General features: G+C 45.7%; 1 protein-coding gene across 2 annotated transcripts in view; it reads right to left on the bottom strand.

The window, feature by feature from the left end:
• Positions 1 to 25,811, bottom strand: part of Sema2a (Semaphorin 2a) — a 345,009-nt gene that overhangs the window by 33,267 nt on the left and 285,931 nt on the right. For both annotated transcript variants that reach the window (XM_076325512.1, XM_076325511.1), the window contains exon 3: positions 24,989 to 25,040. In XM_076325512.1, the coding sequence (XP_076181627.1) occupies positions 24,989 to 25,040 (52 nt within the window). The remainder of the gene's footprint in view (positions 1 to 24,988; positions 25,041 to 25,811) is intronic.

Here is a 25,811-nt window from a genome sequence, read left to right as displayed (position 1 = left end):
ACCAGACACAGAGGGGTGAAGACCGAAGAGGGTAGGAGAGGAGAGAACAGGTGCAAGTTACCGGGATAGTACACAACGTATGTCCGGCTTGAATGTATAGTTATCTAGTTTAGACGGGGAAACGCGATAGCGGAATTAAATTGGTCTCGAAACGCAACTTGCAAACATTCCATTATCTATTTTCCCTTTTCGGTGGAGTTATGGGATTGCGATGGTTACATCGTCGCGATTACGGGCCAAATTGTTCGCAATTTCGCGAACAAGCATTTCCGTGAAGATCGACGATAAAGTTCGAACGAGACTCCCCGATTCGCGTTAATTCTTACCGCGAGGCCAGCCAAATACAACAACGGAAGTTAATATTTATTCGGAAGGTCCGTAGCAATATCTCGCGCTCGGTCGAATCAAAGTTTATTTTACGTAAGACGAGCATAATGAAAATGTACGGATTTATCATCCCGGTAGCTTCGAGTCCCAGAGGGTTAATACATCTTGTTTGAGGTTAGGTTTAATAACGGTCCTTTGACTGTACCTTGCTGTTTACGATATACAGACCAACGTTTATATTATGAATCTCTTCTTGTACAAGAATTGCGTGGAAAATTATTATTGTCGTCATCCTCGTAAAATGAAATAAAATCGAGAGATAAGATAGGGGAGTGTTTGTTATTATCCTTTCGGATTTATTACATTCAAGGTCGTCCTTGAAGACATTGCAACTACATCAATGGTTCGGTCGCAATAACTCACTTTTACTCGCAATAATCATTCTTTCATCGTTCTAAGTATCGTTTCAATAAACTATACAATCCTGTACAAATCCTTTTACACAAACCTTTGTTTCAAAATCAACGACGATTGACTTGGCTAAGAAATCTCCAATGAAAAGAAATATCTCGATCGGTTTCGTTGGAAGCAGAAAAACGACCTTGGAACTTTTTTCCAGCGAAGATTCGATTCCGTCATCGCGTTCCTGTTCCTCGATACCGAACAACCTAGGTGTACTCGGGTGCTCACTGCACAGGTGCGTACCCGTGTCTCTCAAGGTTGAATCGGGTCTCCGATCTCGCGGGAACCCGCGCGGATGCGAACACTGGCAATAATATTGTCGCCGGGCCGCGGTGCATCATTTTATCGTGTTGCCTACAACGCCATTAACTTTACGGCACCGGCGTGCCTCCCGGCATGCAAACGCCCCGACTTCCATTACCGGGGACGGTGCGCCGACTATTAAACAGAAATATCTCCCGTCTCTGTGCCGGTTGGTCCCAGACCCTGAACTCTTGGGGAACCCAGTTTCCGCGGATTTGCCGGAGGAAGGCAGAGTCAACGGATAGAGAGAGCTGGTTTCACCGAGCCGCGTTTACACGCTCGGTAAGCAGTCTACGAGGAACGTCTGCGCGTCTTACAGACGACGAAAGTCGTTGACGCTTGCATTTTGAGACGGCGCAACCCTAACCCACCCCCGAGCCTCCGACGCTCCGGTCCATGCCCTTGTAACCGTACGTCGAAACCTAGCGAACCGCCCAGACAACCTGGAAAGGCGCGTCTTCAACGCGGGATTAGATATTTCGAAGTAGTCGAGATCCCTCCGGAGGGATTTCATTAAGGAACGCTGGAATTATTATTTTCTTGTAACAATTATAAGGACTTCTCCGCTCCGACCTGGAAATAGATTTCAGGATTTGTTACCATCGCGATTCCAACCCGAGTTTCGCGATTTGATAGATTTCGATAATCCAATTGGTCGTTCTTTTGTACGTAGTTTGTAATTTAAAAATGAAAAATCGGGAACAGAAGCGCGAATGGGAATTTTTGAAACGCCCGAGACGATTTACAAGTACGTCGAGGAAAATCACGAGAATAATTCGCTGTTAAGGTACGAAAGACGATGTCGTTCTCTGGATTAATATTCGTTTAGAATGAATTCGTTCGATAGGCACAGTACCGTTAAGTGTATGGGTGTAAATTTGTCGCGTTGTCGTAAAAGACGCGAGGTTCGTTTGATATTTACATATTTTTCAAAGCATGCGCGTTCGTTTGCTTCTTCGCTGATGCTCGCGTCTTTGCATTTCATTAGACTCCGCGGGTTCCTCATTTAGCTGTTAGAAAACAGAAAGGACAAAAAGTGCGGCTGGAAAATAGGTCGACGCTTTTGTAGGTTGCCTCACGGAGCCGTGGTATCAAAGACAAAGAGATTTCTTACCGACGAAATACACTTCACCTAAGGCAGCCGCGCATAATGTCTCCGCTAGCCGCGTTTCGTGTTCTCCGTACAACGCATCTCCTCATTACCGACCTACCTCGAGAAATTTTAACCCATCGTTCGATTCAAAAATTTCCTCGTAATTTCAGTATTTTAATCAAATTAAGAAGGAGCCCTTGCTCTCCTCCAGGCATTGAATTTTTTAATGCTAATTACTCCAAACGAAGTAGAAAAACCGGCAAGGTGGAACAAACACAATTACCTCTGAATGTAGTAGTATTATTACGATACTTAATCGCGAATTTTCGAGAATTTTCCGCGAGTCGATACAAAATTTTATTCGTAATTGATCGTAATTCTATTCGAATAAAATTACAATGGAGTTCTCCTATCGTTCAATTTTTAACTTCGCTCTAAACAAAGTGGAACGAACGCGACCGACTTCAAATCAAGTACACCGTTCCGATTCCAAGGTATCGTGAATTTTCGCGAGATTTCCACGAGTCGATAGTAAATTTTATTCGTAATTGATCGTAACTCTATTTTAATAACGTTATTAGGTAGTTCTCAGACCGTTCAATTTCCAAGTGCTCTCGAAAGAAGATAGAAACCGACGAAACGGAACGAACGCGACCAGCCCCGAATCCAGTACAATTACGATCTTTCGGTATCGCGAGTCTCGCCAATTTTCCACGAGTCGTTGTCCTCGGTCGAGGATACTTCGAAATACTCGAAATCAGGCCACGCAATGGGTTCGTCCTCTCGCTAAACGACCGGCTGGATGCAATCATGGCCGTCAAATGCAATCGTTTCGACGAGTGGATCGAGGCGAAAGGGCCGCCTCCGGGAGAAGGTGCAACCGGGCGCAAGAAAGGCGGCCTGATTACGTAGCAAAGGTGAGAGAGCTTTGAGCACCGATGCCAGGCGACACCGAAAACATCGTGTCCACGTGTAATCACTACTCCCAGCAGTGTCCCAGTTCGGGCGAGCTCGATGCTTTATGCTTCGAGTCCCCGGATCAGTCACGGTTCCCTCCCGTTCCTTCTTCCTCTATTCAAGAGGTCTACGGAGCCACCGGTGGGCACATCAGAGGGTGGCTTTAGACTTTCGGCATCCGGCCCGGCTTGATTAAGCTCCTGGCGAGGTGATGATGTCGCGAGTGGAACGCCCAGAGGTTGTCATCCAATCGCTGAACTACGGAGAACTCGTTGCTCCTTCTTCGTTCTCTCCCCGTGGTTACGTCCCCTGCACCGTATCTCCTCTTTCTCGTGCTTGTTTCAACGGTGACGGTTTAATCATCGGCCGCCACGACGTCGTCGTCGCGAGGTTGTCCCGCGTCTGGAAATTCCTCAACGCGTGCCCAATTGCAAGAGGCAAGAAACCCTCGAGACTCGAAGATCCGGTACTGAGAGCATCTCGAGATCTCGAAGCCGCGCGTTGATTTTTCATTAATGCCGACCATCAATCGAGTACCACCCACGGGTTCTTCGTTCGACGAGACGAACTTTCCGATTGGCTTCCTCGGGCAAAATTGATCGTTACGTTTCCAGGCTAGTTTTAAGTTATGTATGTTGCGAGTTTCAACGCCGCGGCAAATAACTCGCCGAGTTTCCCGCGGTGTTCACGAGGAGGACACGGTTGTCTCAATTCCGTGAGGAGGAATTTCCGTGATTTTTGCGAACTCGGACTCGCGTTTACTCGAATTCGTCATCGAGATACGTTCCCTCGACGAAGCACGATAATAATTCAATGGTGGAACGTCGTACGTCAAAAGTAACGGAAACCGAAAGGTAATTCGATTTCGGTAACCGTATCGGGGAAGTAAAGCTTCTTTCCTAATCCTATTGAATCATTCAAGAGCGACACAAATTCGCTCGCACCCCGAGACGGTCGCGGTTCTATAAAAGTGAAATCGAATCGCATTCCTAGACGCGATCGACGTGAAATATTAATGGAACCCTCGCTTTTTACGAATAACCTTTTGAACGGAAGTAAAAGAAGGCGGTACATCAGTCTACACGGTGGCTGGTACAATTTACCGTGCTGAATTATTAAAGCACGAAGACTACCGGTTTCCCAGGGGTATCGACACCCCCTAACCTACGAAATTCGAGGTCCGTAATGGTACCTGGGAGGCGCGGTTAAAAATTCATCGGGCCGAGCCACCGCGGCGCTTTTTATCTCATCAAATAGTAACGCACCGCACTGAACCGTTAGAAGATAGAATCGTTTTCTCTCTCTCGAACGCGCGCTATATGCTAATAATACTCCACGGGAAACATCGGCTAATAAAAGGATAATGTCTCTGTACCGGAAAGGTCTCCGCGGTTCGTGGATATTTTCAACGTTTCGACGGGATTCGCGTCATATTTTATCTCAATTGTTGGCAGACGTTGATCGCCCAGCATCCTCTTCCCAGTTGTTCGTTTAAAAAAAAAAAGATCTTCGCGTATTTCGAGTGAATTTTTCCAGCGAAAGTGACACGTATTCGTTCAGTTCTCGTTAGGTTCTCGTGTTTCGTAGATGCACACGTTGATACCCGTGGCTTCGCGCGCTACTTCCTCCTGAATGTTGGAATATCTGCTGGAACCTGATACCGACCGAATCCGCTTTCATGCGTACGGTTGGTAACGACCCGGGACATATCGGACCGGCAACACACGTTCGGAGACCCATGGGACCGAGTCGAATCCAATATAGAATACTCCTGCGCGCAAATCCAATGTAGAACACCCGTAGACGCAAATACCGAAAACCGTGGACTTGTCAAAATCGACACGGACCACCCAAGATCGGTAAAACACCAAACCGCGAAACTTTGAAATCCCTGGAACGCGAGAAACGCGACACTCGAGCAATGTGAACAATACCGAAACAACGTGTCTCGATAAATGTTTACGTACCTGTGTACGATGCTACGAGATCTGGATCAAGATACGACATCTGGACATCTGGAAAGTCTCGAAACCTTCGTGATCCTCGAGAGGCCCAAGGCCTGTCGAGACACTCGAGATCGCGAGCAAACCTAGAAACTTTCTGGATCCAACGACTCGTCGAGAGTTCTGGGATTTTTGAATTCTCAGAATCCTTTAGACACGTGGGATTCTTAGAGTTTTTAGATGCAGAGCTTGCTGCCGGAAGGACATCTGGGACACTTGAAACCTTGAAGATCTTCGAGAGGCCCAAGATTTACCGAGACCTTCACGAAGAAACCTAAGAACTCTTTGAATACGGCCATCCATCGAGATCTCTAGGATTTTCGAAGCCCTAGAATCCTTCGGTTCTAGTCAATCATTCACGATGTCGCCTAATTCGTCAAGTTCCACCAGTTCACGGTTTTATAATAATAATTTTAAGATCAGGTTACAAGGAATTAGCTTTTCTTCATTTAGTTATTCGTGCATTATTTAAATCTAATATATTCATATGTGCTGGGGATTTCATTCATTGTACATTAAGTGATCAAGATATTCGTAAGTATGGGGTATTGATCAAAGATTGATCAATTTCCATTAAAGAGTTTAATTATAGTTTTGTGTATAACAAATTTAATAGGATTTCCTTTTTTATCTGGGTTTCCTTCAAAGGATATATTTTTCGAATATATATTACCAACTAAACCGAGCAATTCAAGCTCCTAAGGAAACGTCTGTAACAAGAGTAACCAGTTCAGACTGTTAAAGAGATATCTGTAACAAGCCCTTCCAGTGCAGGCTCTTAACGAGACGTCTATAACCAACCTCGTCCGTTCAGGATCTCTTAAAGGTGCCATTGTTCTCGCAAGTTTAGTGTCTCACCAAAGACCAAGTGTGTAACTATAAATCAACACCGTACTAAAAAAAAAGAACTGAAATGAAAACGCAATTTTCGGTAACACGAAAATTCTCTAAGAGGTTACAAGCAACGAACGAAAATGGATGTAACCCCGGGTGATAACTCGAGTTAATTTTCCTCGAACTCGTCCGTGATCCCAGGGAACAATCTCGTCCTCGGAGCTTTGCATTCGCGCGAATGAGATTCCGATTCATCGCGTCCCGTAAGAGAATATAAATTCTGGGTCTAGGAGGCGCGTCAGGTGGCCACCACACCACACCACCACCGCCACCACTGACGACGATACGCATAAAATTTTCGCGAGCGAGTCTAACGGTAGGAAAAGTGCCTTTCGCTGTCGATCGCCGCCGTAAGTCACTTTTTTTCTTAATGGAACCCGTCACTCTTCGAGCCCTTCGACGATCCAGCGAGGAAGATAGGGACCGAAAGGAAGCGCAGCCGGGAACAGCGGAAAATGGAGAAACAGAGTGGATACGCACATTCGCGCGTGCATGTGTACGCGACGAAGGGAGAAACAGGATAAGAGATATAGAGGAGCGAGGTGAGGGTGGGCGCGAGGGTGTAGAAGGAGCGAAAACCCGGGATTCAATCTGCATTCAATATTGATTTCAATCCGATATCGTGGATTTCAATTTTTGTGATTTACTTCTTACGCCGCCGGCGCAAAAACTATCCGCACGGTGAAAAAGACCGGGCTGTTCGAAATTCAACTCCAATGCATACCGATGTCACGCGGGTCGTCCATCGGATCTCGATCCGCGAATAATTTCGAGCATGGGCCGATCGCGAAGGCGCGACGAAAATTGCTACAATTTAGGCCGTACACCGGCCGAAATTTGAACAAATCGTAGCAACGCGAACGGAAAATTTACTCGGATCCTCGTACGTTAAAGGAGAGATTCGTCCCACGGAAAGATAAGTAAAAAATTAAGAAAGATGAGTATCGTTGAAGATCGTATTTATTCCAACAACTGACCAAACTTCCACGATCGAGGTAAATGGTTAACTTCACAGAGTGGAGCGACTCTTTGATAATTTTTTCAGGGGTTGGTTCGTAGCAACTGTCCGACAATTCGAGCACCGTTTGATTTTTCGAAATCGAGTTTCGTTCGATACGAGAATCTCGCACGAGGATTATTTCTCGCGCGAAATAAATCAGCCGAAGTGTACGTGCGCAACGATGTCCTCGTTCAGCGAGTTTCAATGTGTCTACACGCGGCAGTCTCTGTATCGACTGTCCCTTCGCAAGTACGAAGTTTCGAGAGCGGAGGACACGAGGGACGAGAGAATCTTTCCGAGATATCCGTATCAATTACAGAAAGTCAATGACGCGGAAGAGATCCTTAACGAGCAGAGTTCCAGGACGTTGGAGTTTCTCGGGGTGTTTCAGCACGGGCGGCATAGGGCAAACGGCCACCGACTTCGAGGATAACAAATTATAGATCCGATTTCGCGAATGACGAACTCGTTCGCGCGATACATTTCGATAAATTACCCGTAACCGTGTTGCCGTTGAATTGTAACGGTGACGCGAATTCTAACGACGAACCGTGGAGAACGCCACAGTTCCGTCGATTGAAATACATCCGCGCGAAATTATTCGATATCGAGTTTAACTCGAGACGAGAAGAAGCGCGGCGTTATAAGAAAAAGTTACGAAGCTGGAACGGAATTTTCTGCAGGTGCTGGGAAACGGGGGCGGAGAGAAACGACGGAAATGTTTCGTTCCCAGGCCAGTCTGCTATCTAGCTGTTTCCAGACCGAACGATTCCTTTTGTTGCGCAAGTTGCAACGAAAAGTATTGCGCGCTTCTCGAAAAAATTAGACCGCTTGTTACGAACGAGAACTCCGAGCGAGAAACGGTGTCGAGATATCGGAGAACGAAAGCAGTCGGTGATAAATACGAAACAGTGATTATCCGACACCATCGTCGACACTGATGTTCGTTTACCTTGAATTGCACAATACATAGTTCGATCGAAACACCTGAAAGGTAAAGAAAGTAGTCACGAGACAGGTACCTTGTAGAAAGTACCTATGTTTACTATTTACGAATAAAAAAATTGAAAAAAAAACGATCAAGGATCAAATAATATTGCGCAAACTGAACTACGTAATACCTTACGTACCTCGAACAATAGAATTGTTAGCCCAAGGTAACGATGGTTCTCGAGGATAACCAGTTGGTAATGCGAGAATAAAAAAAAATTAAAGAAAGAAGGAAACGGTTCCCCTTGATCGCAATTACAGCCTGGCGACGTTAAATTTTGCATAAAAGCCGATCTCTTCCGTCAATGACCGCGCAACAATAGCGGATTATCACGGTTCGGCTCGCGGTGAAGCACGACGCTGACGCGCGCTCCTTTTTTTCCCCCGTCGTTTCGCGGTTTAATACCAGTCTGGAACGAAGCATTTTCCTCCGACAACGACAACGAGGACGCTCGGCGTCGCAGGGGCTGTGTATGGCTATTTGAACACTTTCGCCGTAAATTCGCGCGAGTGGGCACTCGAGGCTCGTTCGCGCCGCGAAATGCACCGATCCTTCTCCCTTTCGCGATTCTCATTTTGCGCCCCGCTCCTCTTGCCGGGCTCCTCGCGCGCGTTGTTTGTGTGCACGGGCGGCGGCGTGTCGCGGCTTTCGGCCGATTCGAGGCTCGTTAGCACGGCTGGAGTGCCCGTTGGATTCCAGTCGACCTTCGAAAACGCGCAAAAGGAACGAAACAACGAGCCAACGACTGACAGAGCGAGAGAAATGAGAGGAGAAGAAAGAGAAATACGACTCAAGACGAGGAGAACCGCGCGGTGGGGTGAAACAAAGCGGCGATAAACAAGAGTCACGGGTGGTAATTAAAAAGTTAAGCTGCTAAGTAACGATAGAATCGCGGAAGCGGCGCATAAGCGAAGAACAAACAGAGACGCCGGAAGCACGGGCTCGAGTGAAACGCAGGTCCGAGGGAGAATGGAAAGAGCAACGTTGGACCCCGAGTTACTCAGACAGGACGGGGTACACGACGTCGAGCACCGGCCGGGCACGGGGGAGGATCCGGGACAGAGATAGACACGGTTGACAGTTACTTCTTCGGATAATAGAACCGTTTCGTAGGCTCCAATTATCACCGTCGTTGAGCACCATCTAGCACGAGCTGCCTAGTCTACGCCCGGCGAGGATTCTCCGTTTACAATTTCGGTGTTTGCTCGACGAACGTGGTAGGGGCTCGCCACAGGCACGGTTCTTCCCAGAGGTTTCACCTTCGTAAGCTTCCGTTACCACTTCCCCTTTCGTCTCTCGCCGCGATCCGTTTCTTTCTCTTCGGAACGATGTGTATACGTAGCTCGACAAATCGAAAGAAGATCCACCAATTGAAAGAACGCGTCGATCCAAAGGCGTCCTCACGGATTCGATTCCCCCTTTCTCGACCCTAGGTCGGTCGTATTTCTTTCGAAATTTACGCGACGCGTTCCACTGTTCCCGAACCGAACAGTGTATCGACTTTTTTGAATCATTTTTCAGCGTATCGAAGTTCGAATCGTTCAGCAGGCTCGTGTCGCTCTTTGTCGGTTTTATTCGTTTCAGAGAATATAGCTGCGCAACTCTGCGTCCGGTATCGTCCCCACCACGTTCGAACTACTCCCTCGGGAAACTTTTAGAGGCTGTCGGACTGTACTCGATGGAAGGAACGTAGCGAGGTACTCCGAGTACACTCGACTCGTACGTGAAGCGGTACTCCCGAGAATACAAACCATCAAATGTGTTGTTCACCGTTCAATACCAGGCCGCGTAGACCCGGAACGTTTAACTCGATAGTGCGTCCAGGCCTTAGACGCGTTGCAGAGGATTCCAATGTAACCGATCGATCTGGACCGTTCAAAGATCAACTCCATTGTTGTACACTGAAATAGAGACCGAATGGAATCTTCTGTCCACGAACCAATGATTTCCAACGAGTAAATGTCATCTGTTTCCAGTAATTGCTGTTCCTAGGAACGAATGTACACGCATTTCGTGCAATTACACTTGGAATATTTAAAGTACCCTATGGAACAAATACGAATGTATATTGTTCTACAAAACTGATTTCACTCTTCCAAGATTGTGCCCCTTGTCGGTGACTCGTAGGTTAGAAGCTTCAAACGCGCTTCGAATTGGACTTCGACGAAGACTTCTCGGTTCTGCTTTCGCGTCGACACCGAGTGTCGTAAAATATGGCGTTTAAAGGAAAATGTTACAATTCGTGCGACGAATGTGCTTAGACCGAAATAGCACGGTAGTTTCGTAGATGATGCAACGACGAAACTAGCGAGAGACGGTAGGCAATTTATTTCTGGAAAGTGTCCGCAGGGTGTTTAAAACCGACTCGGAGTGGATCTGTTTGAAATTTCTTGGGCGGCCGTCTCGAGGATCAGAGCGTCTGGTGTACCAAACGTCTGGAACCTGTCTTCCAGATGTCTGCAATCCAGTCTCGTTACACGCGTCAACACGCAGTATACTGTTTAGCTACTCTGACGTTACGTGTCTCGAGATCCTCGCGATTATGCTCTCTCTCTCTCTCTCTCAAGCACGGGGACACATCGTCGTAAGATAGCTCGCAACGTCGTTGACAATCGCGGAAGTTATCTTGACCGACGGGTGAAACTTGCAGTTGTCGACGAACTACTCGCGCTTCGTTTCGAGGATCTTCTCGCTCTCTACATTTAAGTACTCTGTCTTCGCCACCTATTAATTTTCACAACTTGAATATATTCCTCCCATGGGTATACAATGCTTGTTGGGAATAACTCTCTTTGCTCGTGAGATCCTTGAGTATCGCGGAGGGAATCGCGAAACTGAACTCGCGAGATTCCAATTAGCAAAACGGACGATCATTTTTGTAGCTCTTGTTACCATCGTGCGAGAGTTTGATGGCTTTTATCACAACAGGAAGAAATTAAGCACACCAGAGTCCCCTCTATATCCGAATACTTCAACATTTGATTATTAACGTAATATAGCTATCACAAACACATTGGATTTTTAAATAATGAAACATACTTTTCTCTTTGTTTCTATTTCGATAAATGAAGTGTAACCCTTTGCGGTCGTGTGTCTGCTCTCAGTCACCACAGCAAGGAATTATACTAATCTTATACTTTATTCAACTATGTATTAGTTTACACTTTCCAGTAAAGAGGAAAGGCTTAATGGAAAAGTGCATATATTGCGTCACTATGAAGATGTAAAAAGTAAAAATTGTTCTGTACGTTCAAATGGAAAGATTAAGGGCAGAAGACATCAAACTAATTATTTTTGCAATACATGTAACCAAAAACCAGAACTGCATGTCGTAGACTGTTTCGAAAGATACCACACGATGGAGAATTATAAAATATAATTTTTACACAAAAACATTACATTAAAACACACGTTGTATAAACATATATTTAAAGTTCACAAAAGAATTAATAAATCTTGTTTATCCTTCGTAATCTTACATGTTATCTATCACTGATTGTTCCAGGAGAAATTAATTCCGACCAGTACGACAATTATATCCAAATTTAATACAACCGCAAAGGGTTAATATCGAAAGATTGTTTCATTATTCGAACACCTTATACGTCTTCCTATTACTTCGAATATGGTCTTCGAAATTTCTTACAGCAAAATTCCTTCAATGTTTCGACCCGAAGCGCGAATCCTCATGATGAATATTACAACCAAGAAACTTGAAATGGAATTAAAACGCGGACCGTGTAGAAACTGAGGGGAAATAATCTCGCGAGATCGAACGAAATCCTTTTTTAATATTTTCCAACGTCGCGTCGCAGCGTTAAAAGAAAAGACACTTGGCCCGTAATGAACACGAAGAACGCAACGACTGTCGGAAGTTTTCCTTCGATTTATAACGAGGGCGAGGTAATCGCGTGTGTCTTCGCGGTTGCAAAGTCGAGTCGTAAGACCCCTCCTCATCCCCCGCACCCATTCGAACGAATTCATTTCGGCGGAACGCGGAGTCGCGGGCGACGGAAACGAAAAATCAAGGAAATGGGAACTGTAAACAAGTTCGGTGAGAAAAAGAACGAACGCGCGATAAGAAGGATTCCGCGTGGGGTACCGTGAGAATTTTTCATCGCAAGTTCCGCGGAATTTTGTTTGTCTTTTCTCTTTCGTTGTACACCCCGTTGCTCGCAGCTTCGGCGTGATTATCCGGGGAACGGATTTAAAACTGCGTTAGCACGAACTCTCCGAGCACTCGTGCAGCATCGTAATCCATTTATTTACAAGTTTACGAGGAACCCGTCGTGCGTCTAAATACACGGAAAGCGAGAGAGAAGAAAGGAAGTTTATGAAAATCCTTAAAAATATTATTCTCGCGTGCGGGCACCAACGGTGGACAATTTTCACAAATAAGACGATAATAATATCCACGCGGGTCCTTTGGAACCCGTACAAAGGACACGTCTCCCCGGTGTCGAGTATCGCGCTGCAAAGCACGTTCCTGAAACAGGCTACCAGGACTTCGAAACCGTATTTTACCCTAACCTCGTGAACAAGCGCGGGAAAAGTTTCGCGAAAGTGTTACGAATTCCGATTAATTGTTTCGTTTGCTCTGAACGCGCTGGTCCTTCGATTTTCGTTCCACCGATTCTCCGGTTTTTATTGCACGATTACGAACTAACGAGGAAAGTACCGTGACTGGAAAAACTCAACAAAATCGTTTCGAACGATGTTAATAAGGTAATTAGTTTCCGTTTCGGTAAAGAAAAGGTGCTAGGTGTGGAAACACTTTCTAGAATAAAGTTTCTTTCCTCGATATCGAAGAAAAGATCGATTCAAAGCCCAGTTATTTTCAGATTAGTACGAATTTTTTGTTTAAATGTTACAATTTCATCCGCTGTTCCGCGTTGTCTTGTCAATAATTCTTATCGTCACCCGGTACACGCGCTACTTCCGATATCCCGTTCCTTTCGAACGAAACGACGCGAAATTCTTTCCCTCGAAACTTTTAATTGGCCCTTGTAAAACCGAACGATTCCCCAGTTTCCCTAATTTCCCGAGCCACGGTGGAACGTGACGTCGTAAAATTCACGATCGAAATGCGGCCATCCTTTTTACGAATTCCCAGCCCGGGGAGCAAGATTGTCACCGACGGCAACGAAAAGCCTGTTCTCGAATGTAACGGCTGCTGGGGCAGAAGAGCCCACATCAAACTGAAATTTCGCCGGGGTCTTATCCCAAATTCATCGTTGCAATAAACTCCGCGTTACAGCTTGTACACGACTAGTGCCTACCGCCCCTGGCGGCGTCCCTCCGCCAGGGTTGGAAGCCGCGATAGGCGAGGCGAGAAAAGGGAGAGAGGCGAAAGAAGAGACGACGTTGGTGGGTGTTAGGGATAGAAATTCCAAAGGCAAAGCAGGAGTCTCGAAGTTATACAGAGTGGCCCCGGCGCGAAATGTATATTTAATGCCATCATTCTAGAAAGCAACAGACCCGCCCGTTTATATTTCAGTGCTCGCCGGAATTGTTCGTTGCTTCTTCCTCGTCGACACTCGATACTCGCGTTTCCTTCCTACCGTGGATTTGCGAACGTAAAAAAATTTTTGACACGTCGAGCGCATATATATATATATATAATATTTTTCTTTTTCGTTACGCGATCGTAAAACTCCCCGTTAAGGGAAATCGCGAAAGCTTTGATCGCGGAAAGTGTTACCGTACCGCTCCCGGGGATCTTCGCGATCCTTTCGTTTCTTTTTTCCGTGCGGATGAAAAGTACGGAGAACGAAGAACATAGAAGGTTCCCGGGTCCAAGATCTCTCAATTTTGCGTCGGGATAACGCTTGGTCTCACATCGTAATAAGGGCAGCGAGAGAAAACTAAAAGAACCCGAATGAGGGGTTTTTAATCATCGTCCGTATTCCCCAGTCGTTGCTCCTTTCGAGCCGCAATTTTTCTAGGTCACCGCGATAGACGCGGCAAGAGAAGAGTTATATTCTCCAAACTGCCATTACTCTCTCTTCTTGGAGCCACAGAGTGCGCATCGAATATCGTGCACGTTCTCGGATCGCTTCGAATTGAATATTCGATCGTTCCGAACGTCTCTGTATTTCGGTGAGAGGGGTGGCTACACGCACAGGCTGTGCAATCGAAGGTGTTGAAGCTCGTTCGTGTATATAAGACAATTTATACGAGTAAGAGAATTTACACGAAATAAATTGTATATAACGTTACGCAATATTGTAATATTATACGAATAAATCGACAATTTTCGTTTCGCGCGATCTAAGAATTTCTCCCTATCTTAAACATCTACCTTCGTCGTAATCGTATCTGTGCAATACCAATAAAAAAGGTACTCGACACGATTGCGGTGGTTCAACCTCGATATTATTTTCTAATACCAGTAAACTGTTCTCTAGATTCGTACTCGATCGATATTCGGGATCAATTTTACGCGTTACTCTCCGCGCAATAATTTCCCCGACAAACACTCGCGACGGCTGGAAAACGAACGAAACGGAGAACCGGCACGGTTGAAATAAATCCAGGGACTCATTATAACGGCGTTTCCCGGGGCATAAAAGACGCATAAATTTCGCCGGGACAAGCCCGATACAATCCGGGGCGAGCGGAGCCGACCAGCGGAACCGGTGCTGCCTTTCTCTTAGCCGCAGCATCAGCAAACTGAAAGCGGACGAAGCGGTATCTCATCCGCGGCTTTACAGCCGTGTAAATCCCACGGAGGGGTTTCTTAATACTTTACCGCCGTCATGTAAACGTAAAACCGCCCCCGCGTCCAATCTCACGGAGTTGCAGTCGTCGCTGGAAGTTCCGGCTGATGCGATGCGGTTACTTCCAAGGCGTAGGTGGTATCCACCAGTATCGCGGATCTTGATCTCGTTCCGGATTGGACGTTGTTTTATTGGGCGCACCGGTGTTTTATAGATTCCGATTTTCTCCGGCCCGGTGAAACCACTTGAGCTACCCCGTTCCTCTCTCTTTCTCTTTTCTCTCTCTCTGGTTCGACCTTTACCCTATTCCCCGCAAAACCCTTCCTCCGTCGGCCTGTACTCCACTCGGCTAGCAGTGGCCTCGCCATCGAGAGCCGTTGGCTTCGTTTTCGGATCAACGACCAACGACTTTTTCTCATCGGGCGATCCGATCGATGCATACCGATCGCTCTTCTTTATCGTCGACCGGGAATCCGGCGCCACTTTGACCTCTGCTTTTGTCTTCGATGCATCAACGCGGGACAACGTTGAACGAAAAACGGAGAAATCGTCCAAACCGATTTTTACGGATCCACGGTCCTCCCTTGGGTCGATGATAAGGGATACGGAGATTACGATGTATCGAGCCGTGACACGTTCCCTTCCCTGTCGAAGAGATACAGACTCTTTTCGCTTGCGAGAGAGACGATACTTCGAGAATGTTACTTGGTAAAGCGATAATTCTTTGCGTTGGAAGATACATCGCGAAAATGCCGCACGGACATCACGGTACTCTTCTATTTGAAAGTATTGGGTTGTTCGAAAAGTAATTTCGTTTTCCAAAATGGAGAATATACAATTTAATAAAATGTTTACACACTCTGAAAAAATCGTGTTTCATTTTCACCAAAAAAAAGAAACGAAATGACTTCCAAACAACCCGATGCAACAGAGTCTTACCGTCTTTGTTCACTTTGCTTCGTTTCACGGTTCTGAACCGCTGTATAATCACTTTTGTGCATCGTCCTTTACACAACCGCGATAGTATACGCGTGTTAACATTCTGTGTTTCTAGCCACGTTATTTCGACCGGTAAAATCATAATCCATTTCGTTAATTTGAATTTTGTATCGCGGTTCGAAATCCATGTCAGAAAATTTCGATCGCAGGTTCTTGCTATTCGAACTTGGACTCTGACTTTCTTATCGTCTCCGAGTATCACCGATCGGAAGATCGGAAGAAAGCGGAGAGCAACCTTCCAAGTTATCTAAACCTACTCCTGGTGCAATTACCGGTGCATCAATCTCTGCCCGCCCCTTCGATATTTTCCCGAACGTTTCGAAGGATCCTCGATACTCTAATTCGATTTGAAATTTACGAAGTTACGAGTATTCCGGGCGGGAAAATACCCGGGTAGGGACGATTCGTTCCACGTGTTCTTCAGCAGCGATGCGTCGAGGCCTCTGTAACGTGTACGAGTTCGAAGGAATCATCCCCGGGTCGTCTATTCGAACCGTGTACCGTAACTCGCGCGGAGCGTATAGGCGGGGTGCAGGCGCGTGGTCCCTCAGGGGTGACGTACGGACTCGAAACTTTTCTTCCCCTTATGAAATTGTAACGCGGACTCGGATTAGCATGTGGCCATTGTCTACAGCGCGAGGGAGAAACGAACACCGTTGCGTGACGCGTCGCAGGACACCGCGATGCTATCGAATCGATTCGCTCGCGAGACGGATCGAACGAGCTCGGTGTTTCCCGAGTTCGTTCTCACCCTAGCTTCGATTCCAGTCGTCGAAATTAATGAACCCGGCAACTGTTCCCTTTTCGAAATCTGTCGCCTTACGAAACTTTCATTATGAAAATGGAGAACAGAAAGAGTATCGTTCCAGCGATTCGGTGTACGTAATTAATGCTCGAGGGTCGAATCAATTTCATTCGGTAACCAGGGTTTAGTATTTTATATAATTTAATTACTGAGACCAGTAAACTAGGGTTTAGTATTTTATATAGTTTAATTACTGGAACCGATAACTACAATCTCTTTTCCATTATGAAAATGGACGACAGAGAGTGTATCGTTCGAGTGATTCGAAGTACGTAACGAATGCTCGAGGATCGGATTTGAATCAATTTCACTCGGTACCTAAAGTTTAGTATTTTATATGGTTTAATTACTGGGAGCAGTAACCCAGGGTTTAGTATTTTATATAGTTTAATTACTGGGACTAGTAAACTAGGGTTTAGTATTTTATATAGTTTAATTACTGGAACCAATAACGTTCTTTCTTCCATTACGAAAATGGACGACAGAGATAGTATCGTTCGAGTGATTCGAAGTACGTGGCGAGTGCTCGAGGATCGGATTTGAATTAATTTCACTCGGTAGCTAAAGTGTAGTATTTTATATGGTTTAATTACTGGGGGCAGTAACCTAGGGTTTAGTATTTTATATAGTTTAATTACTGGAACCAGTAACTACATTCTCTTTTCCATTATGAAAATGGACGACAGAGATAGTATCGTTCGAGTGATTCGAAGTACGTGGCGAATACTCGAGGATCGGATTTGAATCAATTGCACTCTGTACCTAAAGTTTAGTATTTTATATAGTTTAATTATTAAAATCAGTAACTACGTTCCCTTTTTCAATCGTGTCCCGTTACGAAGTTTTCATTACGAAAATGGGAGATAGAAAGAGTAGGTATCTGTCCTCCGAATAATTTAGTGTACCTAGTGGACGCTCGAGGATTGAATTCGAGTCGATCTCATTCGTCATTCAAAATTGAGTATTTTATTTGGTAATTAAAACGCGAAGTTCCACGGACGAGCAAACTTTTGTTTTCGATGCTCCTCGACGCGACGACGATTACGTTACTACCAAGTTTCCATAATGACAGATTTTACGGAGAGAGACACGGAAGTTCAGCGTCCGTCGAATGGAAAGGTAGATTGCGAGGTTAAATATTCATAGAGAAACAGCTCTAAATACTTGCTTCGGAAGTAAACTTACTTTCCTGCTAAAAGTTCTGTCTTCGAAGCGACGCTCGCTTCTGTCTTTCGAACGACTCATCGTCGACAACAACAACTACAACAACAACGGTAGCAGCAATCGTAATGGTATATCTGTCGTGGAGAAGTGGACATGGAAACAGGAAGGAAAAATGAACAGAGGTTCGGCCGCAAAAATCAGAACCCAATGGTACCGTTTGACAAAGAGGAACATTTCTATGGACAGAAAAAGTTTCACGGTAATCGAAGCCGCTAATATATTTTAAAAAGGAACTATCTTTCTCCTCGTACGTACAGAGTGCACCACCTACCTCGACCGACTCAATTTTTTCGTAATTAGTGTACGAATGGAAAGGTTTCTCCTCGCGAACAGTACTATTCCAAACAATCGTCAATTTCTCGACGTTCGATCATTCTTATCTTAATTTTGCCTAAGTTTTCCCCGCAAGAACAACCAAAATACCTCGACCCGGTAACCATCGTAACACAACACGGTATCCTTCACAACGCAACAAAAATTGCGATACATCATTGTCGTTACATTCTTCCTCGCAACGAATCCAAACGGAACCGTCCACCGTTACTCTCGCGAGGATTTCGTTATCCCTGTCAAGATCCTCGATGATTCGTCGTTTCCAGCGAAGCTCCGTAAAGAAAAGTAACCAGAAGCTTTCGAAAATTCCAGCGCGCAGAAGTGTCTTTGAAGCGTATCAATTTCCTGCGGACCGCTCCGCGCCGGAAGTCGATGCCCCTTTGCGGTCTGGTCCCGTGCCGCAATCACTATGCATGTATGTAAAACGCGGAATCGCATCAGGCTGCTCAGGGGGTCCGCCTTCTTACGTTTCCTGGGGCCGCCGTCGCGTTCTTTTTTTTTTCTTTTTTTTTTCTTCTTTTTTTTCCGCCTCCCATTCGCCGCCGCGTAACAGCTCCCTCCCCCACCCCGTTTACGCGGAACACCCCTGGGGTTTTGTCAGAGGGGGGTTGGACGGTTCTGCGGCCTGGCTGAGCCTGCGCTAACGTTTTACGGCTACGTTACCACGCCACCACCGCGAGTAAAATCGAAATCCCATTCCCGTTAATTCTCCACGGAATCGAACTCTGCGGTGGCAACACCAGGCCTCGCAATGGGATTTCATTGTAACTGCGCCCAGGCCAGCCAACTTTCGCGAACTTTTCATGGTCTCAGCGCCGAGGAAAGGGATAACCGCTCTCCGCCCCAAACCCCGACCCGCGTTTGCCTCTCGCAAAGCAAAGTATGTAAACTTTCCCCCGAACCTAACCCTAGAAAGGGCTCCAAGCTGACGTTTCCTACTGCTACGCGGCCACCAGACTCCTCCAGGTAACGACAACCGAGACCGGGGAACTTTGTCCTCCGAACGGAGAGGAGACCCTTCGTACCGTGGGACTATTTGCATTTATCGACGATAAAATTGAAATCGAACCGGAATCGAACGAACGTCAAAATTACTCGTTTTCCGGGTAGACGGGATTTCTTCGGTGTTCCATCTGTTTCGTCGTGATTGGTCGTCCTAATGAGGTGGATTAAAATTCACCCGGAAACAATTAGCCCCTTCTGTTTGCTAATCGGGACGAGGATTTTAACGAGATTATTCTTCGTGGATGGTGAAACACCTGGGACCGAATTTTTACCGAGACAAATTTACCGAGACACTACGGAGATGGTGGTTTATCGTTCCGCGAAGAAAGTTGAAATTTCAGGAGAGAAAAACCGGAACGTGAATCGATTACCAAAACCGAGGTGTTCGATATGTTAATGTTCGAAGCGTCAGCGTTGCCACATCGAACGAAACCGAAACCGCGCTCGCTCTAATTCTCCATGGAACCGAACTACGCGGTAACGTTAGCTTCGCGATGGAATTTTATTGGAACCGTTCCGCCGGAACCGTTCACGTTGAATAACTTCTGCGCGATACGATTTCATAACGCGCCACGGTAAAAGATCAAGTTTTCATCGATTCGTATCCGCTCGCGAGAAGCAACATCGGGACCCCGGATCAGTTTGTTCCAAATATTGTCACAGTATAATCAATTTATGGAACGATATTTTCCCGTTGCTTTCCTTTTCGCGGTTTACACGGCAACGTGAACTGGGTTTATAATACGAACGTGATTTCTTCGCTGTTCTCGAGATTTAAAATCCCCGCGTATCGGAGATCTCGATCGCAGTGTTTCATCGTACCCGTGTACACCACAAACATCGAATTAGATCGCGGAGGAGTCGAGATTTTTACCCTAACTTTTTTTTGCGGATGCTTTCGAATCGTAAAATCGTACGTCGAATTTCATGTCGCGATCCATTTTCTAGATACTACGAAAACAGTGCAACGTGTTCACCAAAATTGGAATCCATCGAAAGCTGTCGAAACTAGAGACGACTTCATTATTATTAATTATTATTAATTAATCTAAAAGTCTTCGTACAAAGAATAACCGATTGGAATATTCGTGGGTTCGCCGTGTTGTGCGCGTTCCAGCAAGTTTAAATTAGATTACGAGTAATTTAGGAACACGAGGCACACTTTATTGTTTTTCGAAAATTCGAAGAAGCTCGACGCGTACTTGGCGAGGTATACGAACGTCAAAGGTTTCTACGGCAAATTTCGAATAGCTTCAAACCACAGAACTGTGTGCCGGTTATCCCCAAGTTAAGGACGTGTGAACATTCCCGCGTTGCATGTGTGCACGGATCGTGCAGCAGACTCGCGCGAGGCTTGTGCAAAATTCAGGAAAAGAGGCCAAAAAATTCCCATTGGTGGTCTCGCGACCTCAACCTCCGTTCAAAGCGCTCGAAAAACGTTCCAGGAAGGAAGAACTTAAAAGCTCGGTTCTCGTATTAAATTAATGTTTATAAGGAAGGACTAATAGAATTTTTCGACCGAGCGTAATACGAATTTTATGCAGATTTCGTTTGAATTTCTCCACTCGAGATTCATTCGCGGAACTCTTGGACTAAATCTTTGAATTATTTCGGCTCTCGAACATTATAGGTACACTTCGAATCGTACGTTTTTGAAACTCGCGTTCTCCGGGATAATAAATCGAGTTTTGCTTCGTTTCTTAAAAATTTTTCTCCTCGAAACTTGTAATTAGTCCACGCGAGTCCGAACGATACGGTCCGCTTCCCTTAATTTTCACGATCGTAATGGACGCTTTTCAGCGGCAAATTTCAGACAGCGTTTCAACGCAATATCCTTTTATCGAACAATCGGATCGCGAAATTCCTCCCCTCTTTCTTCCCGGGCGTCGACACAGAAGAAATCCGACGCGCGAATTTTTCGCGCGCTTCAATTTACGATTCGCGCGATAATAATCAAAGAAAAAAGGCCTGCCTCGCTGGAGAAACTCGATCCATTTTGGTCGGTACGGCGAAAGAATGAAACTCGAGCGGTCACCCTTTTTTCCAGCTCTCGGCCCGTCCAGTGATCGCGTTGTTCCGCGCTTTTAAATTATGTTTCGTGTCGTCACAATTGTCGCATCTGGCCGGAGCGGCGGCGAGAACAAGGCCCGACCGTGGCTCTCTCTACTTTCGCTCTCTCCCAGCTCGGGTATATTTTTTTCTTTTTCTTTTTTTTTTATTTCTCCCCTCTCTATTTGGGGTGGTTTTCGGTTTCGCGACAGGTGGCACGACCAACGATACGTTGCCCGAATAATTGCATTTTCGAATTGTCGTTTCCTCCCCTATGGCGGAGCGTCGTTTCACCGTTCTTTGTGCCCGACCATAGAGCGCGCGTATCGAGAAAGGCCATTTTTTTTTTCTTTCTTTCTTTCTTTCTTTTTTTTTCTTCGCGTTGGAAACTTTTCCCTCGGGGGAATCCGGTGGAATTCAATGGCCGATTTCAATGGACCGTAGAAGGTAAAGATACGTGAAAAGCTACTCTTTCGATGTACGTCCGATACCTCGAAAACTGTTTTCCCTCGGTTCGCTCCCCGGCTGTCCTTGATTCATTCGTTACACGTCGAAACGTTTCGGAGAACTGCCCCGTTACCGTCCCCGCTCCGCTCGAAAATGTTCGCCACCGCCGCGCGCGTCACGCGCGGTTCGAGTGTAACACGCCGTTCAATTTATTGGCTGCAATCCACTCAAAATTTAATAACGTCCCGAGCGCTCGTTATCCCCGCTTGTCGTCAATAACTGCAGCTCTTCTTGTTTCGACGTACACAAATACTTTCACCGGTACGAGCGTTGCCCTAACTCCGGCGTACTTGGCCGAGAGCGTCGCGCACAACCCCCGCGCCGCAATTATTTATTTCGTTTCCACGTTCCACCCCTACCGTTTTTTTCTCTTTTTTTTTTTCGATCAACCCGACGCGAATCTCGTCGATCATTTAGAAAAAATCGCGAGTTTCGAAATTGACGAGATTCGACTCGTAATATTTTCGTAGCGAAACACGAGGGTAATATTTCGATATCGAGACGCCATTGCGTAGTCGTTCGAAAAAGAAATTAAATGAAAAACGTGCGGGTGAATAGTAACGATTGATCGTCGCGCGATCTCCGAGTTCCGGACACGTGTTACAAAATCGAAGAAATTACTTGAATCGAACGATAGATTTTCGAAAAACCGATTCGAACCGAGCGAATCGTTGTTCCTATTCGCGTGTCAAAGCTCGTTAACCAGTCGTAGCTTCGTCGTGTTGTGCAAATTCAATTGAGAACATTTTACGAATATACGATGTGCGTTATATTTTTAGAAGACTGTGTCGAGCGTTACTAAACCTTACTAATTGAAAATCGAACGTAGCGAAATATTACTAAACGAAGACTCGTCCGGGATTTCGTATCCAGAACGTCTATGTTTTTCTTCATTAATATTGAACGAGAAGAATCGTTCGTTAATCTTTTCGTTTTTTTAGAAATACGAAAGTATTTCTTAAAATAAAAATCTCCGAGCATGACATTTTTCCTATGTTTGAATTAATTACAGCACCCTGTAAGCACGCTGTATCATTGTGCGCGACAAAGACGTCCAATAATACGAAAATCTCGATTGAAGAGGAACGGAGAAAGCGAAGAGATGAACGCTCTCGGTAGTAAACCTATGAGCAATTGGGACGAAGTCGGAGATGAAGTTAGAGACGCTTCTCCGAAGTATAATACAAATCGAAAGTCAGACTCGTTGGCCGTTCGAGATAACCCATTATCGAGCCCGTCCCCGATCGTGGACAAAAGGAGCGGCAGAAACGAAGACGACGGAAGAAGTGGCGGAATGAAGGTTAATAGCAATTTCGATCGAGGCGTTTCGAGTAACTGGCGAACGAAGACAAAAGGACGAGCTCGCGCGCGCCCGCGCGCACCCGACGCTCCAGAGATCGGATTTCGGTCTTCGTAAAAACCATTGCAGCGAACCGAAAGGAAGTGGCGTTCAGCCGACCATCTCGAGCCTCCCCAAACCCCTGCGATCGCTGGAGAGGGTTAAAAAGCAATTTTCCTTTCCCAACAGTACCAACAATCGGACTGTAGTTGACCACCGGTACGCTAACGTCGGCGTCGCCAACGTCGGCTTCGACAAAGCAATTCCAATTCAATCTCGACGAACGAACCGGTCCCGTATCCCCCTGAAAACGAACGCCGCGCTTTGCGCCGTTGAATAGGATGCGCACCTGTGCGTGCGAAAAATTTAACGAGTAGACGCAGCTCCGAGAGGAGTACAACACGCTCCGAGAAGGTAGAAACCTAGGGGAGAAATAGAGAAAGAGGATTTGCGTTCGATCGATAGGAAATTGCCTCGTGATTAATCATTAGCTTTCAAATCGCTTCTATTCGTTATAAGCGCATCTTGAACTCTTATCGTGTAGGTACGATTTTTCATCGATATTGAAATTCAACGTTCGAAATCGAATATACAAAGGAATAACGTCTTATAGAGAAACAAGTGGAGATTATTTGAAAATAAATAGTTCTATTCGTTGCGAAGAATTTGTGCGACTTTTCGCACGTTTCGAAACGGTTGAAAGTATCTGTATGCAAAAAGTAGAAAATTATGTACATCGAACTGTTATAGGAATCTCTACGAGTTTGCTTCGACAAGAATTGACAAGGAATTATTTATAAACGCGTAATTGTTCTACTCGATTAAAAGCGAGTGAGACTTGCCAATTTATTTCATTTCGAAACAAAGCGCGAGAGTACGAAACGATGGTTCGAACGCGACAAAGGGAGTGCCTACTCTGCCACCTTTTACCTTGTCTCGGGATTAAAACGCGATTCTCTAAACATGAAAATTCTCTTTCGTTTCGCGTACGTGGAAACCACGCTCTAAAAAGGCTTCCGTCGCGAAACGTCACGGAATTTCATCGCGAGCGAGTCCATTTTCAGCGAGCGTGCATTAAGCTCGACGTCGATTGTTCGATACGGTGCACAGACGCGCCGGTATATCCCAGGCGGAATGAAAGAAAAGCCGAGTGAAAGAGTGCGTGGAAAAATCGGGGCACGCACTGTTCTTCCACAATGGATCGCTTAGCGGCGGAGAGTCGTCAGCTGTCGCGATGATGTAGGCGACGTTCCGGTCGACGTGATTGACAGTTTTATGGGGAACAGCGAAGACCGTTTTCGGATTTACGACCGTAGCCGCGTTTCATCGTCGAACGAGACGAGGGGGTCAAGCGTTACGCGACGTTTGATGCTAATCGAAGCGTGATCCTACGACAGAAGGTGCTTTCGGGACTTTGATACTGTATTCGAATCGGGAGAGAGACCCGGCTCGAGTTAAACGTAAAATTAAACGCGAGTATTACGTTCAGAGATCGATGTCCACGAACGGAGATTTGCTCTCGTTACTGTTTTAAAATTGCAACGAGAATCTTGATTTCGAGTCGCAACTTCTCTAGTTTTAACACCGGTGGGGTGATAAATGCGAATCGTTAAACAGGTGTTACCAGAGTAGACTTACCCGTTTTCTATTTAATCGTGTATTATGTTGTAAATATTTGCGTATCATTGAGACCCGAAGAGAACTATCCCGAGGTGTAGCATAAGGAAATATTTCGCGACTACAAACATCGTGGTTAGAGTTTCCAATAATGTTCGTACCTTCGGAAAGAGTCTAAATTCAGCATCCAATAGACGATACTTTCCTCAGTGATGTATTCTTTAAATTAGAAACATTCTTCGGTAATAAACTACAGACTTTTTAAAGTGACACACCAATTTTTCAATTCACGACTTCGTAAAGTTCGCAACAGTTAAAGATGGAATTAGAACTAAAGGTAGATTAGGTGATGAAGACTCACCTCGCAGTTGGAGTGGCTGATGTTGCTCAGATTCAACCTGAACACCTTGTCCCTGTAACAGAAAGGAAGAAAATAGAAAAACTGTGTCACGCGTACACGGAACAACGATTCGCATTAAACGCGGTGATAGCCGAAAGCTTGAGATGTAAATTTTCATTCTGTACGTCTACGAGATACATTACTCGGGCTGGCTCGACCCTGCCTTATCTGCCCGGACGGTTATGTATGGTTATGTACGAGAACGTGGCACTTTGCTTACGGCGTTCTGGCCCGGGGAACTGCTCGCGAACGCCACGGAATTTCTATGAGCATCGAAGGGGAAGCGAACCTTTATCCCCCGCTCGCGCATTTTCGACTGCCACTCTCTTTTTCACCGGGGTCTCGGACCTTCTTCGTTTCCGTTTTGCCGCTTGCTTTTATCGGGATTTCCTCCTTTGGCGCATGATCCTCCGCCTTACTCGAGTATGCACCCGGTGAAAAAAAAAAAAGGAAAATGTATATCTGTACGCGAAACGAGCGAGGACGTGGATGGTACAATCGAACACGAGGTAATAGCTCGTGCGAAAATAAATCGAAAACGTGGAACGAAATTTCTTTCTTTTTTTTTTCCTCACACGTGCCTTTGTTTTCGAGACAATCTCGAAAACTGGTGGAATAAGCACACGATCGAGTGTACTTCGTACGACCTATCAGGGAATGAATTTCGTTCGAAATATGAAATGTTCGATATCGACCCGCGACGAAATGAAAAATTTTACTCCATTTTCGCGCGAAAAATTAGATCGATTCGATGATGGCGCTATCGGGGACCGTTGCTCTTTTA

The sequence above is a fragment of the Ptiloglossa arizonensis genome, chromosome 13 (assembly GCF_051014685.1).
Source record: "Ptiloglossa arizonensis isolate GNS036 chromosome 13, iyPtiAriz1_principal, whole genome shotgun sequence".
In the NCBI taxonomy this organism is placed as follows: Eukaryota; Metazoa; Arthropoda; class Insecta; order Hymenoptera; family Colletidae; genus Ptiloglossa; species Ptiloglossa arizonensis.
This window is presented reverse-complemented; position numbering and strand designations above follow the sequence as displayed.